A 19,074-nucleotide genomic window follows, 5' to 3' on the forward strand; every position below is an offset into this window, starting at 1 on the left:
ATGAAACAAAGGGCACGGTCAAATCACGATAAGGTTTTTAACATATTTTGACAGGAAATTCTTCAACATGTAGCTCTAAAGATTCATTGTTATTTCCATTTGCATACATTTATTTGATAATATTTTCTAATTGCATCATGGTAGTTTTTAAGTTACGTCACATCAAGCTGAAAATTCCAGGGAATATTTTAGATGTCTGCAGCAAGAGTTCTATTGGCTTGGGGAAAGCAGAACAGTGAAGGAGGAAATGGGAGATGCATGGAACTTTTGCTGTCTTTTTAGCTCAAATACAGCTTCAAGCCCTTCTAGCATCAACTTCAAAAAACAGTTGATGACTAGTGAAGGCACTCCAAAACCTAGAGATACAAAAGCAGGAGCTTAGATGATATTTAGGAGAAAACAAGATAAACAATGGGTGCTACAAACACATGATTATCATGTTCTATCATTACCGCCTTCTTCTGCACCTAAGGTAGTTGCTTTACTCTGAACCACAATTTATTGCTATGGATTGAGAGAGAATGTATTATAGAAGGGCACAAAGACATTTGAATACCCCAACAGAGGAAGAATACATTTCATATCCCATAAAACCAATCCCTTCTACTTAGGAAAAACAACTTGTTTATATAAGACAACATAGACCCCATTTACTTAAGTCTTCTTGCTATATTGAAGACCTACTCTCTATCTATATTAAAGCATGGCAGCCCACAGTAATACTAGAATTTTGTACACATTATTGTTACATCTATAAATAGTTTAGCTATATTTAGAAAATAGAAAGCAAATTCTTGCCTCACCTGATTTTAATTTTTTGGATGCTAAGTCATCTGCTGGCAACTGACATTTTCTTCTGCGAGAAGTGGAAGTTGCCTGTTGTACAGGGTTAACCTCTTTTCCAGACCGATTTTTTTTTTCAGACCCAGTGGATGTCAAACACACATTTTGAGTTTCCAAAGTGTTACCATTTTCTGGCAAGTCGCCGTTTTTACGAATAGAAGTAGCTGCCTCTGATGTGAATTCTACCTTTTTCCTTTTATTCCTCAATTGCCTTGTTTTTTCCTGGGATGAATTATTTTCTAGGGACACACCTTCACCTTCTTTAAGAATCCTCTTTTGACCTCTATCTTTGGGCAAGCCATGTTTTTCCCTGAGAAAAGTAGAACTAGTCTCTTCAGATTTGGAAGAAATTGTTTTCTTTCTGCCCACTCTTGATGAATTTTCTTTTGCAGATGGAGCTGCTTCCAAAAGTATACTCAGTTGTTCTTCAGGAGTTTCATTCTTACCATCTTCTGGCAAACCTCGAAGTGAGGTGGAACTAGCAGCCAGTGAAGTGATTTTTTGCCTTGAGTTCCCTTTTGAAAGATCCGTTTTTTCTTGGGAAGTAGAATTTTCCAAAATCAGCTTTTTTGCTTCCCCATAATTATTCTTTCTACCACTTTCTCTTGATAAGACCTGTTTTCCCTGAATAGAAGTAGAACTTGTGGCTTCTAACAAGAGGGCAATTTCTTTCCTTCTGCCTTTTCTCAGTTGATTTTCTTTTACAGATGAATCAAAAGTTTCTAATGGAACATTTTGATCTTCTTTAGGAGCTTCTTCTCTACCATTATCTGCTGGCAAACCTCGTTTTCCTCTCAGAGAAATGTAATTAGTTGTGTGTGATACCAGAGCAGTTTCTTTCCTTCTGCCCCTTCCTAATGGCTTCTCTTTTGCACAGGACTCTGCTTCCAAAGGCATATTTTGTTCTTCATTAGTACTCTCCTCTTTATCATCAGTTTCTGACAAGCCACATTTTCTCTGGAGAGAAGATGAACTTTTTGCCTCTGCTGCTAGATCAATCTTTTTCCTTCTGTCCCTTGCCGAGACAGTTGCTTTTGCCTGCAAAGTTTTATTTCCCAAAGCTGGATTTTGATCTTCTCTCTCAGTCATCTTTTTATCATCACCTTCTAGCAACCCACATCTTTTTCTGATAGAAAGAGATCTAGATGTTTGTGATGCTGCAGCAACCTCTCGTCTTTTCCCTCGTCTCAGTGGATTGTCTTCTGTTGAAGAGGGAGTAGCTTCCACAGCTGAAACTTGCTCCTTTACAAAAGCCTCATCTTTACTATGATCTGCAATTAATATTTGTTTTTCCATAAAGGTAGAACAAGCTATTTGTGGCATGGAATCAACTTGCTTTCTTCTGCTCCTCCTTACTTGTGAAGAAGGATTTTCTGAAGTCTCATGTTGACCACCTTTGTAAGTCATTCCTTTGTCATCCTCAGGTAAACTCCTTTCTCCTCCAACCGCTTTGGAACTGGCTTCAAGTTCAAAATTAACTTTTCTACCTCTACCTCTTCTACATGCAGTTCCGTTGTTTCGTGCTTGACTCTCTCGCAGGATTTCAGTTTGCTTTGGTTTAAGTGTTCCCTGTTCATTTCTTGTCCGCTTTTGACGGCTATGAGCAAGACTGCCACTGTTTGCAGCAGGTATTGATGTGCCAGGTGGGTTGTTCTGGTCCTTCGTGACTTGGCATGTATTCTTGACACAAACACAGCTCAAAGAATCTTTGAGAGAAGATTTGTCTATTCCTGTTTCTGACTTAAACTTGGGAGTAGTTAGTTCTAGGTTGTTTATATCTTCGGCAAACTCATCAGTCTTTTTCTCCAGAGAATCATTTTTGCCTCTCCTGTTTCTAGTTCTGTTTGTTTCTTGTACTGCACTTCTGTTTGCTTCCAAGTTCAGAGCAGTAACCAGCATTTTGTTTGTCTCTCCAGAAGGTGACTCTGCCTTTAATCTTTGAGATGTCTCTGTTGCATTTTCCTGAGCATTTTCTGTTTCATCTCCCTGAGATACTTTAATCTCATTTTTGATGTGTGATTGTGTTTCAGTATCAGTTTCAGCTGAAGTTTCCTCGGTTTTCTGAATGTTTTGTATATTTTCAAGTGCCATCCCACAAATGTCTGCTTTTACTTCAGTAAAGTGTTTTCTAGCACTTCTTAAAGACTTAACACTTTTCTCTGTTATCTTTATTTCAAGTTTAGTTTCTTTTTCAGATTCTTCTGCTGTGGCAGTCTCAGTATCTTTGTCAAAAGCCCCTTCATTTCTTTGTATCATCTTTGCTGATGGGTCTTTGCGAAGCTTCCTTGTTGTCCCATGAAGGTCCTCTGAAGAAGTTTGTTTAACTTGGTCATTTCTAGCTCTTCTTCCTCTTTTAGGTGGAATCAGTGGTTCTGTGTTTTCTACTTTTTTTACTCCTCTAGACCTCTTCCCAGGTGACAGAAGCATTTCTTCACTGTCTTCTACACCACCTTCATTAGATTTGTTTTCAGGTTTTTTTAAACCTGTTTCCATTTGACAATTTTCATTTTGAATGCTACTAGATACATTTACTCTCTTTATGGTTGGATCATCTTCAGTTTCTAATATGTCATTGATGCCATACTCCTGCAAAGTCTGTTTCATATTTGCAAGTTCTTTTCGTAGCACTGAAGAATCTTTGCCACAAGACTCAAGATTCTCACTTGGATGTTTTAACTCCTTTGGTTCTTTCCTTTTACCTCTTCCTGGTCTTTGAGTAGCTCCATGTGGCTCCACAGATGAAACAGTTTCAACTTTTTCCTGATCAGGGTGCTTTGAAACAATTTCTTCTTGTATGCAACGGTTTATTTTCCTTCCTCTTCCTTCATTTTTAGCTACCGAAGTTGAAGTACTGATCTCTCCCATCTCTTCTTGGGTGCTCTTTTTTTCCAGACCTTGCAATTCTTTTAAAGTTAAATCCTTTTCATGATGCTTTGCTGAAGCAGGATGTACTGTCTTCCGTGATCTACCCCTTGTTGGTCTGTGGGTAGACTGGTCTTCACCAGTTGATTCCTTCTGTTGAAAATCTTCACCTTGTGAAATATTTCCTTTGTCTTCTAAAACAGGGTTTTTTTGCCCCCCATTCAAAGTTTTTACATAGAAAAGAACACAAACAAAAGTTATACATTACTATGCCTGATCAAAGTATCTGTGAGTTTTGATTTTCCTAACAGAGTCATCTTGCTCAAACAAATCACACTTAATATTCTTAATTTATGAATAAATAAATAAATAATGATTTTAACCAACTCCTAGATTAAAGGCCAGGCTTCTGACCAAAGATGTTTGGTTTATTTGGTAGGTAGCATTCATAGGTTTAAGTTATGTTCTTGAAAGTCTTTGCAAAGAAAGATAAATTTTAAGTGGAGACCTTAACATCAGGTTTTATACACTGGTATGTTTGGAGATGCCAACATCACCACACCAACAAACTACTACACTGTTACTTCTACACCAATAGAATTCTAGCACCTGGTGTTCATCAGGGGTGATTGCATAAATTCCATGAGCTATGCATGCTTCGCACTGCGTATTTTTGAATTTTTAAAGCATATGTTAAAACTTCATAATAACATATATTACCTTGTATATTAATTATTCCTCTAGTTAAGGCAAAAGTATTTGTACTTACCATATATATGACTGGAATTAATACAAGGAGATGCAGTATGTTCTTGCTTAGAATCCATTACATTTACTGATCTGACCTGAGGGAATAAACAGTAATCAATAAATGCATGTCTGACAAGACAAGAAATAATGGAGCCAACCAATACAAAACTAATGTACAGTAACAGTTGAAAAAAGTCTTGTCAAATACTTTTCTCTAAAAATGAAATCAACTTAGTTTTGTAATTGCATCCATGTATTTGATATTACCACACAAATATATCAAACTTAATACTTGCCATCCAAGCTAACGTAGCAGTTTTTAAAGTGAAAGATAACACTGCATAGAGTTAAAAAAAGTATTAATTAAATGGGCTGAAAAGTGTCTAAATGAGTGCTCAAGAGGAATTTGGGGTGTTGAAGCCGAATCTTTTGAGTATTTTGTAGTGTTTTATTGTAGTTCTACACTGATAAGCACTAAGCCCAGTGATACTCAACATTTTACTTATGGATCTAGGAATTAACATAAAAATCAATACTAATAAAATTCACGAATGACAAGAGTGATGAAGCTGTGAATTATAAGGTCAGAATGGTAACCCAAAGCAACCTCACTCAGTAACTACTTCAGGGTTTTTCAAAGGAAAAAAAAAAGTGCTCAGATTCAAATTTGTAATAAGCTATGCCTTCTAGCAGTGGGGCATTCACCTGGACAAAGCTACCAAGGAAAAAAGATTGCCATCTTTACACTTTTCAAATCAACGTGAGGTGCTTTTCTAGAAGATATCTCTTCCTCCAGAGGTTACAGGCATGACATGTTTGAAGTGCTGTAACATACAAGACGTCATACTAGGAGGTCTAAGCATTCATTTCAACCACAGGCTTCAAAGTCTACATACATTCTTCCAAAAGCTAAAGAAAGTATTTTACCTTAATTTCCTCTGGTATATCAAACATTTCTGTAACTCCAACATAGTCCACTTCAAAAGCAGAACATTTCTGCCTGGGTTCTGCCATAAGCCTTTGCAGACCCACAAAATCATCAACTGGTTGATACTTCTCTCTCGGAGTCTTCACGAGTCTACTAATACCAAACATATCTTCTATGGGTTCAACTTTTTCCTTTGGTGTCTTGAAAATACGGCTGACCCCAATCATGTCTTCTACTGGTTGGTATTTCAGCTTTGGAGTTTTCTCGATTAAAGTAATACCTGCCACATCTTTTACTGCTTCCCTTTTTTGCACTGGAGTCTTCAGCAATCTTTTAAAGGCAATTTCATCTGTAATAGGTTCCAACTCCTGCTGCGGGGTCCTCAAGAGCTGCTTGATGCCTGACAAGACCTCGACTGGTTCTGGCTTCTGCTGCGGAGTCCTCAAAAGCTGCTTGATGCCTGATAGGACCTCGACTGGCTCTGGCTTCCGCTGTGGGGTTCTCATGAGCCGCTTGATGCCTGATAGGATCTCAGCTGGCTCTGGCTTCCGCTGTGGAGTTCTCATGAGCCGCTTGATGCCTGATAGGACCTCGACTGGCTCTGGCTTCCGCTGTGGGGTTCTCATGAGCCGCTTGATGCCTGATAGGACCTCGACTGGCTCCGACTTTTCCTCTGGTGTGCTCAGGAGCTGCTTGATGCCTGACAAGGCCTCTGCAGGCTCCGGCTTCTGCTTTGGGGTCTTCATGAGCTGCTTGATGCCCGACAAAGCCTCTACAGGCTCCGAGTTTTGCTTCGGGGTCTTCATGAGCTGCTTGATGCCTGACAAGGCCTCTACCGGTTCTGACCTTTGCTCTGGGGTCCTTAAAAGCTGCTTGATGCCTGACATGACCTCAACAGGCTCCAACTTCTGCTTTGGAGTCCTCCTTTTACTTCCTGATTTCACCCGAGATGCTTGTTTTTCTGGAATTATTGACAAACCATCCACACTAATATTTTCTTCCAGCGTAGCTTTTCTTTTTTCAGGAGTTTTTGGGGATATTGCATCAAACATAGACTTTAGAGACTCCTTCTCTCTCAGAAAGTGACAAATTCCCGGACTATCTTGTTTCTGTTCTGAAGCATCTGAACTATTTAACGGTGACACCATCATCTCTCCTGAAATAAGGAGTAGATCTATGTAATTTGGAAAAAGAATTAAGCAGAAAGTCCAAGCATCCTAATTGCTGTATAACTAAGTAAAATGGATTCAAACAGCTGGAGCCTTCTACAAACCAAAATCCAAAAATGTGCATCAACAACTGATTTGGTAATTAGCTTCTACAAGGCACAGCATACATTTAAAAAACTGACTATTAAAAAAAATTGATTTTTTTCCTTATTTAATCTGATATAAAAATTAATGTTTTCTGTTTTCCCTAAAATTTCTAGTGGTGTAAGTTTTTTATTGCAAATACCAGACATAAGCGAGAAATTTTCACATTAAAGAACATACATTTGACCTTTCCGACACCAAGGAAGAAAAAAATGACAAGATATTTTTATAAAATTTATATCATGGAATCATAGAATATCTCAAGTTGGAAGGGACCCATAAGGATCATCAAGTCCAACACCCTGCTCCTTGCAGGACTACCTAAAACTAAACCATATGACTAAGAGCGTCATCCAGACGCTCCTTGAACTCTGACAGGCTTGGTGCCTCAACCACTTCCCTGGGGATCCTGTTCCAGGGACCAACCACCCTCTCAATGAAGAACCTTTTCCTAATGTCCAGTCTGAACTTCCCCTGACGTAGCTTCATTGCATTTCCTCGTGTCCTATCGCTGGTCACCAGAGAGAGGCGATCAGCACCACCCCCTCTGCTGTCCCCGCCTCAGCCTTCTCTTCTCCAAGCTGAACAAACCAAGTGACCTCAGCCTCTCCTCATAAGTCTTGCCCTTGAGCCCTTTCACCATCTTGGTAGCCCTTCTCTGGACACATGCTAATGGTTTGATGTCCTTCTTACATTGAGGCACCCAAAACCACACACAGTACTCGAGGTGGGGTCACACCAGTGCAGTGCAGAGTGGGACAATCACCTCCCTCGATCAGCTAGCAATACTGTGCTTGTTGTACCCCAGGACATGTTGGCCCTTTTGGCTGCCAGGGCACACTGTTGCCTCACATTCAATTTGCCATCAACCCAAACCCCCAGATCTCTTTCCACGGGGCTGCTCTCCAGCCTCTCGTCCCCCAATTTGTACATATAATCAGGATTACCCTGTCCCAGGTGGAGAATCCAGCACTTGCTCTATTTAAATTTCATATGTTTGGTGGTTGCCCAGCTCTCTCTTCTATCCAGATCTCTCTGTAAAGCCTCTCTACCCTCAAGGGAGTCCACAGCTCCTCCTAGTTTAGTATCATCAGCAAACTTACTTAATGTACAATTCCTGCATCCAGATCATTTATAAAAACATTAAAGAGCACTAGCCCTAAAATTGAGTCCCCGTGGACACCACTGGTGACTGGCCACCAGCCTGGTGTAACCCCATTTACTATAACTCTTTGAGCCCGACCCACCAGCCAATTGCTCACCGAATGTATTATGGACTTGTCCAGCTGTGTGCTGAACATTTTATCCAGAAGGATACTGTGAGAGACAATATCAAAAGCTTTGCTAGAATCCAAAACCACCACATCTGCTGGCTTCTCTTAGTCAACTAGTTGGGTGACCTTGTCATAAAAGGAAATGAAGTTGGTTAAGCAGGACTTTCCCCTCATGAACCATGCTGGCTATGACCAATGACTGCATTCTCTCTCAAGTGTTTTTCAATAATTCCCAGAATAACCTTCTCCATAATTTTACCAGGCACTGAAGTGTAACACAGGCCTGTAATTACCAGGGTCTTCTTTCTTACCCATCTTGAAAATTGGGATGACATTTGCCAGCTTCCAGTTGACTGCGACCTCTCCAGACTCCCAAGACCATTGAAAAATAACGGAGAGAGGTCCCGCAACAACATCAGCCAGCTACTCAGTTTGTTATGTGGCTTGTACCACAAGTGTCCTGTGGAAAGACACTTTTCACAAAAGTGGTCACCGCAGAGTGTCCTGGTTTCAGCTGGGATAGGGTTAAAATTTCTTGCTAGTGCTGTGTTTTGGATTTAGGATGAGGAGAATGTTGATAACACACTGATGTTTTCAGTTGTTGCTAAGTGCCCTCCTAGTCCAAGGACAGCTCCCATGCCTACTGACTGAGCTAGGTACACAAGATGGGAGGGAACATAATCAGGACAGCCAGCTCAGCTGGCTAATGGGGTATTCCATACCATGTGACGTCATGCTCAGTATATGAATGGGAGGCGTGATCCAGGAAGTACCGATCGCTACCTGGTTATCGGTCAGCGCGGGTGGTGAGCAATTGCATTGTGCATCACTTATTTTGTATATTTTATCATTATCATTATTATTCTCCCTTTTCTGTTTTATTAAACTGTCTTTATCTCAACTCACGAGTTTTTCTCACTCTTACCCTTCCGATTCTCTCCCTGCCCCACTGTGGGGGGGAGTGAGTGAGCTGCTGCGTGGTATTTGGCTGCCTGCCAGGTTAAACCACCACACAGAGGCAATGACTTTTGGAGTTCTTGGATTCTTTTGCATCCTGCTCATTATGCATAGCAGAAAAGGATAATCAAGAGGAAAGCTTGGGAAAAAAAAGTGAAGTGAATTTCTCTGGCTGCTTAGTGCCAACTATTTATTTTCCTTCACTATTTCCTAGCACAGTAAGCACAAGCATTAGAACAAGTGTAACCATGCTGTTGCTCAATAGAAACAGCCATCATTCCTCCCTCTAGTAAAAAAGAATTGAAGCAAAGGAGAGGTTATGGAAAAAAAGTCTGGTCATAACAACTCACAGAACAATTTAGAGGAAGTTGTATTTTCTTCCTGAAACGCAATTTAGAACAAATTTATAATGCCTGAAACGCTATTTCCAGAATAATATACTCAAAACCAGGCCTTGAATATTGAAAAGATAGCCTCGCTTTGGTCCCTGGAAAAACAGTGGAGCAGGTCCTCTGAAACACGTTTCTGGGCACAGGAAGAACAGGGTGATTGGGAACAGTCAGCATCAATTTATCTGAGGAAAATCGTACCTGACCAATCCAATTACCTTCTACGATAAAAAGAACAGATTTGTGAATGAAAAGAGAGCAGTGGCTATTATTTAATGCAACTTTAACAAGGTTTTTAACACTGTCTCCCACAATATTTTGGTATCCAAACAAGAACATCACATGCTAGATGAATGAGCAACTGGTTGAATAAAGAACCGGTTGGATGACCAGGCTCAGAGAATTGCAGTTAATGAGTCTCTACCTGTAGGCCAGTAACAAGGCTACTGCAGGCTGGAGGAACAGGATAATTCTAGGAGTCCCTTACCCTTAACTACAAGTAAAATCTCAATCTTATCTGTTCATTTTAAAAGCATAAGCCTCATCTCCAAACTAGAAATAAAGTACACATGTCTACTGGCGTCACTTTTCAATCAACGCTTATAGGATCTAGCAATAACTTGCCTTTGTAGTTCCTATCCTGTCAAGTCCTAATCATAAGATGTTCCGAGTCCTTCCAAATTCCTGGTCCAGCAGGATTAAGAAATAAACTATTTTTTTCCATCCATATTCCCTAAATCATGAAACTAAAGGATTCCTGACATACAAAAGGATCGATGTGTATAGCATCTAAGATTAAGGGCTTGCTCATCGTTTTAAGGAAAGCACTAAATAACAGGATAAATTACAGCTGATAACAGACATCTTCAAGCAGATGAAGATCACTCTACTAGTTCTTTGAAAAGAAGACACTTTTTACTGGTCTCCCTTCTGAAGTTATAACAAGGTTTATTATACCTAAGCCTATCTTCCACAATATCTGAAATAAACCAAAATACATTTCAACTATTATTAATTTTAAATATTGGAGGATTTATTCTTGATTTTTCTTGGTGTTTCAGTAGATGCTCAGTTTTGCTAAATTCTCAAGAAAACGGAATTTTAATTTCAAGAATTCTGAGTTATACAGGGACACAACGACTGGTATGCAAGGTTATTAGCAAAAGATGCACAACAAAGTACCATCTTAATACAAATCTTTCTAACCTGACACCTTTAAAAAAAGTTCTAAACAGACTTTTTCTGCAAGATTACACAGTAACCTCTCCCTACCATGAAACTTTGTCACTGGATTTAGATGTATCCAGAGACAACTGATTAAGGAAGTGCCATGCTTCAGCACAAGATTTTCCTGAAACAATACTTTTGAAGTTTCATACCAAATAGAACGAGTAAGAAAATAACACCTACTCAAAAATTAACTAGAACTACAAAAATGTCTTCTAATACATGATAAAAATCAATGGTTCCTTTTATGGATTGCCAGATGCTTCATCTCAATGCATCAAGTCTGCCTATGCAGAGACTACTCACTGTCTCAAGTAGCAGACATGCCACTACCACTAAGTATACCTAAACATTTCCTTTCTTTTCAAGTAACAAACATACCAGATTCTTCAGGAGTGTGCAACTCAGAAATTTCCACTGCAGTACACGTTGGTGTAAAATCAGTCTTCTGAACAGTGGCCAAAGGTAATGTTTTTCCACTCTTATTTTCTGGAGTTTGAAACATTTCAGTCATTCCTATAAATAACATTCAGAGAAGTGAGCGTATGCTTTGACAAAAGAACTACACTGTTGGCAGAGTGAGCAATAGACTTTAAAAACTTACCTGTGAAGCTTTCGTCCATGTTCATGTTTAGCTTCAAGATAGGATTTTTTACCACTTTAGGGACCTGTCCAGCCGTTCTGACTGTGGTGGAATAAGCTCTACCCACAACTATTGTAGCAGGTGACTCTGCATGACCTGTACTAAAATGACCTTTTATTTTTCTTTCTGGAGTCTGCAGAGGGGAAAGAAGGGAAGGGGCAAAAGAAGTTAGTAAACAAAGATTCATTTTATATAAAACCTACATTTCTTATATGCTGTGACAAAGACATCAACACCCATTTAACATCATACTAAAAGCTCATAAGCTTCCAGGTTCTGTAGCAAAATACCTACTAGCTGTTTTGTGGTTATGCAAAAACAAACAAAAAAAAAGAAACATGAAAAAAGAAAAAGAATACCTTTGGTGATTGGGTTATCTTCTTCAGGGATCTTCCTTTTTGGAAATTTTTTTTAACAGTCTTTGACTGTGGTCTTGCAACACCTAATTTTACTACTTCTGCCCAAGATTTTGCAACTAGAAAGCAAAAGAGAAATAACCACTTTAATTCTCAGCTGTATAAATGGCAGTTCACAGTTATTTCTTTACGATTCCAATGGATTTACTGCAGTCAGGCATAGGAAAGTGGTTGTTGTACCATCTGACAACACCTATACTAAAGTGCTCTGTGAAACACTTTCAATTGGAAGATCCAATTTCAGCTGAAGTTTAACAAGTTCCTTTCCAAGGAATTTCGTAATCAGGAAATTATTTATTTATACTGCTTACAGCATTTAGATCTACACAGACTTTCCATAATTTTTCTTATATCACCTTCTCCTCATAACATACTCTGAAAATTCCCAAAGCAAAGTTACCTTTATCACAACATCATTCTGTACACAGCAGACGTATCAGGGAATTAGTTACAGCTGTGTAATACATGAAGCTGTAAGTTGGTAGGACATCTGCCTTGTTTACTTCAGAAGTAGGCTATGAGAAGACAGGGATCATATAAAAGAAACGATTATTTTTTTTAAGTACAGATAAAAAGGGGAATGCTGTCCTGAAGAAGAGGATATTATTATTCTCGTCAGCATTGCTGCACAAGCTGGGGAAAGTCTGTAAATAAGAAGAACTTCAAAAGCTGTCATTGCTAGGGTGTTCAGGATATGTAGAAAAATGCCAAGCATGCAGGAAATTATCTGAAAAAGCACTGGAAACACAGAGAGTTTTATTTTGGATACAAAGTAGATATCCAAAAATTTTAATATTACAGAAGAAACTGATGCACTGATATTAAAAACCAGTTACACATTACAGAAAGGTGGTGAAAAATGGTATGTCATTAATATTTGTGAAGTACTCTGGTGTTATTAAAATGAACAGAACAACCAAAGTTACTGAAAAAAACCCCCACTTATTTCGCAAAAAGACTAATACCACTTTCAGCTGTATTAACCAGCAAGTATTGTGAAGGCCTGTGATTTTATCTCATCATGTAATAACAATAATAATAATAATAATAATGATGAGACCATCATTGGGACACTGTATGTAGTATGTTGTTCAAAATTTTAAAATGACACTACAAAAAATTGGGATAGTAAAGAGTAATAAAAATTCCTGGGTGAATGGTTGGTGGGAAGCTTTAAATTTGACTTTGAAAGAGTCAAAATGATTTAATTTATGAAAACAGATGACAGAGACCTTATCTGAAAGTTTCTTCAAAGATAAAAATTTCAAGAACCAGAGCTCCCCTATCATGTTTCCAATGCTGTCAAAACTATTTCAAACCAGTGTTCAACATTCAAATTCAAATGTTCAACTTCAAAATATTCAAATTAACACCCAGTTATTATCTTATTTTTTAATTATATCTTAATTTAATTATATCTTAACTGTCAATAGTTAAGGGCAGTCCAGTCCACGGACAAAGGTTGCGAATTGTGTATAAAAAACAAGGCACAAAGAAAACAAACTGAAGCTAGATTGCTATAAAGTGCATGTTTTCAAATCAAAATTGATGTAATTGATACAGTTTGATTTAGTCCAATACTGCTTGAACTTGAAGGATCACTATTGCAACTAACCTTGCAGAGAACCTTAATCCATTTTTCAGTTTCTGAATATTAACATTTATGTTCTAAATACGGTTTTATATATGCTTTAATAATTTGCTTTATGAATACGAGAGAATGTAACACTTTGCAATTCCCAGTTGATTCCAACAAGTCCAACAACCTTCAGAAGATATGCCAATCACTTGGAGGCCTCTGCATAATGAAATAATAGGCCAACTTCAGTTTTGTTCCTGTATTTTAAAGCATTAAAATTAATATTAAAAATTAACTGCTGAAACCAACCTAGTAAATTGGCACTAGAGGCACCACTTCTTCTTTTTGCATTGATAACTGCTACAGCCCCACTTCTCCTCTTCATGGGAGTGACCTTCAAAGCAAGTTGTGCACTTCTTGTTAATTTGTCAGGTGTAGCCATTAAAAATGTTTTACCATCTTGGTTAATGTGAGAAGATTTAGGTGTTTTCACTTGTGCACCATTTTTCTCCTTTGAATTCATGTCTTCTGCCACAGCATCCTTCTCTTCTGCAAGTGGTAATGGTGCCGTGACGTGAGAAACAGAGAAACGTCCTTTTGTGTAAGATGCTGGAGAGCCTAAAGTAAATTTAGGTGTTGCCTTCCCAGAGGTAGGGGATGAGGCAGCTGGGGACTTCTGGGTTGGCAAATTTTTTGGTGACATTTTTTCTTTCTGCAAATGTTCAGAAAGTTCCTGGTAGAAAAAAAATACATAAAGATAAAATGTTACTGCACATAGCTGAACTACAAATGCTCATCTACATCCCTGATGAGTAAATACAATAATATAAAATATCATCAGATCATTTGAAAAAGCCTTAAATGTTATTCTCTGAAAACAAACTTGTAAGAAGTTCTAAATTTGAAACAGTCTCAAAAGACATACACAAATTAAACTGAATAAATTAACTGAACTTATTATTCTACTTTATTCAAAAGTTTTGTTCACATCAAGTACACAACACACATTTTAACTAGTTTAGGTCAACAGCAAATGTTTTCAAACTTCTAGCCAAACCACGTGGCAGTAGCTTGCACAGTCTGCCAACAAACTACTGTTCTCTTTTCTGGTATTTATGGTAAACTGGAGCTTGTAGACACTGCTGCTGAGCACAAACATATAGAAATATACTCCCGCATATGCATGAGAATGAGCAATAGCGTGTGAGGTGAATGAAAACACACCTCCTGTATAGACAGGTAGATGTAAAGGGTAAGCCGAGCCCTTTCCTACAATGGAGACGTTAAAAAAATGCTGATTAAAATTTGCTGATTTCAAATACCATTTTAATTTGCAATTCAAATTTCCACTTCCCAACATACATCTAACAAGGTTTACTAGGAATTTTTAATTAATCTTTAGAAGTCTTAGAATTTATTAATTATCTTAGCAACTTGATTACTCTTAATGTTTACCTGGACTGCAAAGTGTTTCAATCCCTGAGCCTTTTTCAGAACTGCACGTGGCGAGTTTCCAAACGGTAAGCTCAGTCTCGCAGGAATCGCACCTCTTTTAAGGGGGGAGTTGGGAGGCAAACTTTTATCAAAAAGTTCTGGACTTAGATGACCACCAAAAGACACTCTCTTTCTCTTTCCTAAAGGCTGAAGTAACAAATCACCACTTTTCCTCTTCTGAGATATCCTTTTTGTCTTGCCTAAAAATAACAATGGAAAAAACTTCTATATGTCTAAGAATCCAAGTCAACATTTTAACCAGCATAGAAAACAGTGCTTACTCATGCATTTTAAAGTTGGAAACATATCAGAAGGTAACTTACCTTAAAGAGAGATGGATTCAATTGAGTAAACTTTTATACATATTATTGTAAATTTTTATGGTCAAATATAACTACATGATAAATATTTTAGAACTAATATGTCAGCAGTGAGTTCTATGTTTTATGTAAATGGAAAAATTCTCATAAAAATGCTACAAGAATGTCTCAAATACAAAAACAATGAGGCAGGGGATTAAACATATTTACCTGATTCTTCTCCAGCCAACAGGCCAGAAATGTTCATTTCTGAGACAGCGTCATTGTGTTTCAGTACAGTAGCACTTCCAGAAGACCTTCTCTTTGATGACAATCTACGAGGTCTTATAACACTGGCATCTTCCGAATCTTGCATCTGATGATACCCCTTCACAGCCTGTTCTTCTTTAGTTCCACTGTCTTTTCTGTCTGTAGTCTTACCGTGATGTTCTTGAACGGCATTTGAATCCAATGCTTTTTCAGTTAGCAGTCCAGAGGTCCTTGGCCTACCCCTTTTTCTTCCAGAGTCAGATTTCTGACCAGCAGGAGATGCCAGTTCTGCTATTAACTCTTCTGAAGCCAGTGTCTCTGAATGGACACTTTTGTTTGATAATTCTTTACTTTGCCTGTTATTTCTTCTAGGGCTCTTGGAATTAGAAAAAGAGGCAGGAGTTTCAGAATGTCCCTCTTTTGAGTTACCAAAGTTTGCCTGATCACAAAGTTCTTTCAGCACTTCTTTTACAGGTTTTCCTGGTGTATGTTGTTTACTATTTTGCCTTTGTTTTAAGCATTTATTTTCTGCCAAAGGCAGTTGTTCGAGGCTGTCATTTCTGCACACTGAATCTTCCCTTTGAGTTTCACCTGAAATTTCTGAAAAAGACTTACGTTTCAATGACACACGTCGTCGAGTTGTTGGAGTATCAGTATTTACAGGATTCATTCCACTAGTTTCTTTGGTAGGCGATATGAAATGAGACCGAGGACTCTTCCTTCTGGGCGTTGGTATAGACAGAACATATTTATCTACTTCAGAAACATTTGTCATGTTAGTTGTTTGTGCTAGTTTATCTACTGTTATCGCAGAGCTGTGTATTTTCATTTTATCTTCATAATCCAAGCATTCTATAGAGCACGGCTTCAGTGAAAATGCTGCATTTCCATCATTCTCCTTACTGGGTTTGGTTGTAACTTCAGTTCCTTTAGATTTGCCTGCTGTACTTAGTTCTTTATGATCCTGCAAGTGACTTCTTTTACCAGTATCTCTTGACATCTCCTTCGAAACAGGAGTTCGAGGACTTCTGGTAAAACTCTTCTTGGTAGCACTTCCCACAGCTGAGATCTGGTTAAATTCTGAACTGATTACTTCTTGCTTTATTTTTATTTTACATTCTTCAATCTTTTCACTTCTGCCTGTTTCTTTTTCTTTAGTCAGGCTTCCCAGATCATAAACACAACTTGATGATGAAATTTGAGCACTTGGTTCTGGCAGAACACTCTTACCATCTTCTTTTGCAGCTTGTTGAGATATATTTCCATCTTGCAGAGTTTTTTTCACTTTAAACTCATGTTTCAGTTTTTCATAGAGTTTACTAAAGGGAGATGTTTCATTTTGCTTTTTACTAGATTGATGTATTCTGTGTGAAGATTTGGGTGTTTGTAGTTTGATGGGTAAAGCTTTGGAAATATTTTCCTCTGTACTTTGTTTATTTTCATTGGCATTTTTTTCTTCACACTCAGCATTATCTACAAAGTAACGAAAGCAAAGCAAAACAAAAACTAATACAGATGCAGAGTTACTTAAAAATTGCAGAACTACAAATATGAGTTCCGTAAATACAGATAAAAATTCCTTCCTTTCCTCTCCCAAGACAGTCAACCAGGGTTCAGGATACAGTACTGTAAATAAAGCTCTGTTAACAATAACAATTTCTCTCATAATAAAAGCATTAGTATCTACATAAATTTTCACTTGTAATCTGGAATTTATCTCATATTCAGATAAGGCACTTGGTATTTCATGCTTTTGTTTTTCTTCAGAATCAATGGCTCATATACATCTTTCAGGGCTGCCACAAGACAAATCTATGAGCATAGAATTAAACAGCCATTTAGATCACAATTCAATCTGGTTTTTGTCCTGCGTTTACATAGGCGCTGTATTGCTTGAACTGTGGCAATGCTTCTTTAGGGTAAAGCCAGACAATAAAGCAGAGCTGCCACTTCCCAGATGAGACATAGCAAGTGACTGTATCTGTGCTGCCATTCCACTACAATCTGTAAACTGCATCCAAGGAAGCTTGAGATAGCGTGCTTCACCTTGCATTTTCCACAAGCAAGGAGTATATGCAAGCTAACAGAGTTCATCTGATAAGAGGCATTTTTAAGCCACAAGAAGCTGAGACCTAATGTACATCTATAGATCTGCAAGGGCTATTTCTCAACACTACTTTATGTCAGCATGAACGCCTGCTGAAACAAGTGCTGATACATGTTGACTTTTCTTAATTGTGATGGTAAATAATCCATGTAAAGATGAAGGTAGAGACTCTGACATACAAGGAAAAGCCTGTCAATTATCTTCTGGGAAAGGGGAAAAGGAGGGGGGGAAAGAGAAACATGGGAAAGAACAGGGAATCAGGTCTTTCTGTGAAAGCTTTTACTCAACTGCAGACAAGTCCATAGGTAATTTTTTTACTGAGCTGACAAGTTGTTCCCTTAAAGTTGATAGAACAATGAAGCAAAGACTGTTGTACCATAGGACAATGTTGGGGAACCTATCACCCAAATCCTGTGAATACAGATGTGCTCACAACAGCCCACTGAAATGGAACACTTTGAAACAGCCTGGGTTTTTTGCAGTGGAACAAACATTTGTCACAAAAAATCAAACCTGCCTGTAGATAACTAGCCTCCATTTAACAAACCTTGTATCTTCCCATGAAAGTAACATTACTTAAGACAAGAAGGATGGGAAGGTGAAGTCCCAGCATTTAACCAGTCCGTGGTCTATAACTACCCAGACTTAGTAGCTCTAGAAGATATTTACTGGGTCTACATAAAACAGCTATTGCAAACTATTATTTCAATCAGCAAAATTAACCCTTCCTATATATCTCCACAATTATACCTGTTTCAATTTCTTATTAGAAAAGAATACATGAGATAATGCAGTATTTCCTCAAAAGGGATCTAGCTGTACTCTAGGTCAGCAGAGAACTGCAAGTTAAATTTTAATCACAAAGGTGAATTTGCCATGTTATACTTGTTTGACGCCGCTGAAAAGTAAAATGTAATAGGTCATTGTTTCACCTACCAGTTTCAATTGACATTCATATTGCATTTGCAAAGCTGGTGTACTGCACTCCTTTCTTAGCTATAATCTTCATAAACTGAATTTGCACAAATCACTTAAAGCAATATATATAGATTTTGCCAATTCCAGGCTAACTGTTACTGCCCATTTGTCAGGATGCAATTAAACCGATTTCTCCCGGCAGGATTTAGCTTTGGTAAATCACAGCATCTAAGTATGATGAGATAGTACACTGACATAGCAAGGTGTATTGTACTCAGATTGAAAAGTCTTAAAATAAATTTCTTTTGCTCTTTTCAACCTTGTTTTTCCTCTTATGTTAAGAATGAATGCAGCTAAAGTGGAAGAAGAAAACAAACCCCCCCATAAAACAAGTACCAACCTGAAGCATGAAGACTTTTAGATCCTGAAGTTTGTTTGCGTAATAATTCCACTTCTGCCACCTGCTGAAAACCTGTAAATTTGTACAATATTACAGCAGAGCAACAAATATTTTAGTTTAGCTTTCAACTGTACATTGAAAACCACTAGATTTATAAAAGTATATTCATTGTTTATTAAACAGGTTTAAAGGTATTCAAATGAAATCCTAGAATATTTCAAAATTTAAGAACATCAAGCAATACACATTTGAGGCCCTATATAACAAGAGTTTAAATCTTGTTTTATCATTGAAATTATTAGCTCTAAAAGCAGCCAAAGCATACGAATATATACAAGCACTTTTGAATCTCACCTTCTTACCAGACCTAGTGGAAGATTTTTATTTAAATAAGAGAACTATAAC

At 37.9% G+C, this 19,074-nt stretch overlaps 1 protein-coding gene across 1 annotated transcript in view; it reads right to left on the bottom strand.

Moving 5' to 3' along the window:
- MKI67 (marker of proliferation Ki-67) overlaps window positions 1–16,608 on the bottom strand; it is a gene marked incomplete at its 5' end in the record, with an annotated part of 17,493 nt that extends 885 nt beyond the window's left edge. The window contains 11 exons of the mRNA XM_009581505.1: window positions 804–1,467; window positions 1,549–2,837; window positions 2,940–3,899; window positions 4,475–4,550; window positions 5,383–5,634; window positions 5,860–6,539; window positions 10,925–11,059; window positions 11,148–11,312; window positions 13,491–13,914; window positions 14,637–14,875; window positions 15,206–16,608. Coding sequence (XP_009579800.1) covers window positions 804–1,467; window positions 1,549–2,837; window positions 2,940–3,899; window positions 4,475–4,550; window positions 5,383–5,634; window positions 5,860–6,539; window positions 10,925–11,059; window positions 11,148–11,312; window positions 13,491–13,914; window positions 14,637–14,875; window positions 15,206–16,608 — 6,287 coding nt within the window. The remainder of the gene's footprint in view (window positions 1–803; window positions 1,468–1,548; window positions 2,838–2,939; window positions 3,900–4,474; window positions 4,551–5,382; window positions 5,635–5,859; window positions 6,540–10,924; window positions 11,060–11,147; window positions 11,313–13,490; window positions 13,915–14,636; window positions 14,876–15,205) is intronic.
- Between the last annotated feature and the right edge of the window lie 2,466 nt (window positions 16,609–19,074).

This window comes from Fulmarus glacialis, unplaced genomic scaffold, assembly GCF_000690835.1.
Source record: "Fulmarus glacialis isolate BGI_N327 unplaced genomic scaffold, ASM69083v1 scaffold9907, whole genome shotgun sequence".
NCBI classification, from domain to species: Eukaryota; Metazoa; Chordata; class Aves; order Procellariiformes; family Procellariidae; genus Fulmarus; species Fulmarus glacialis.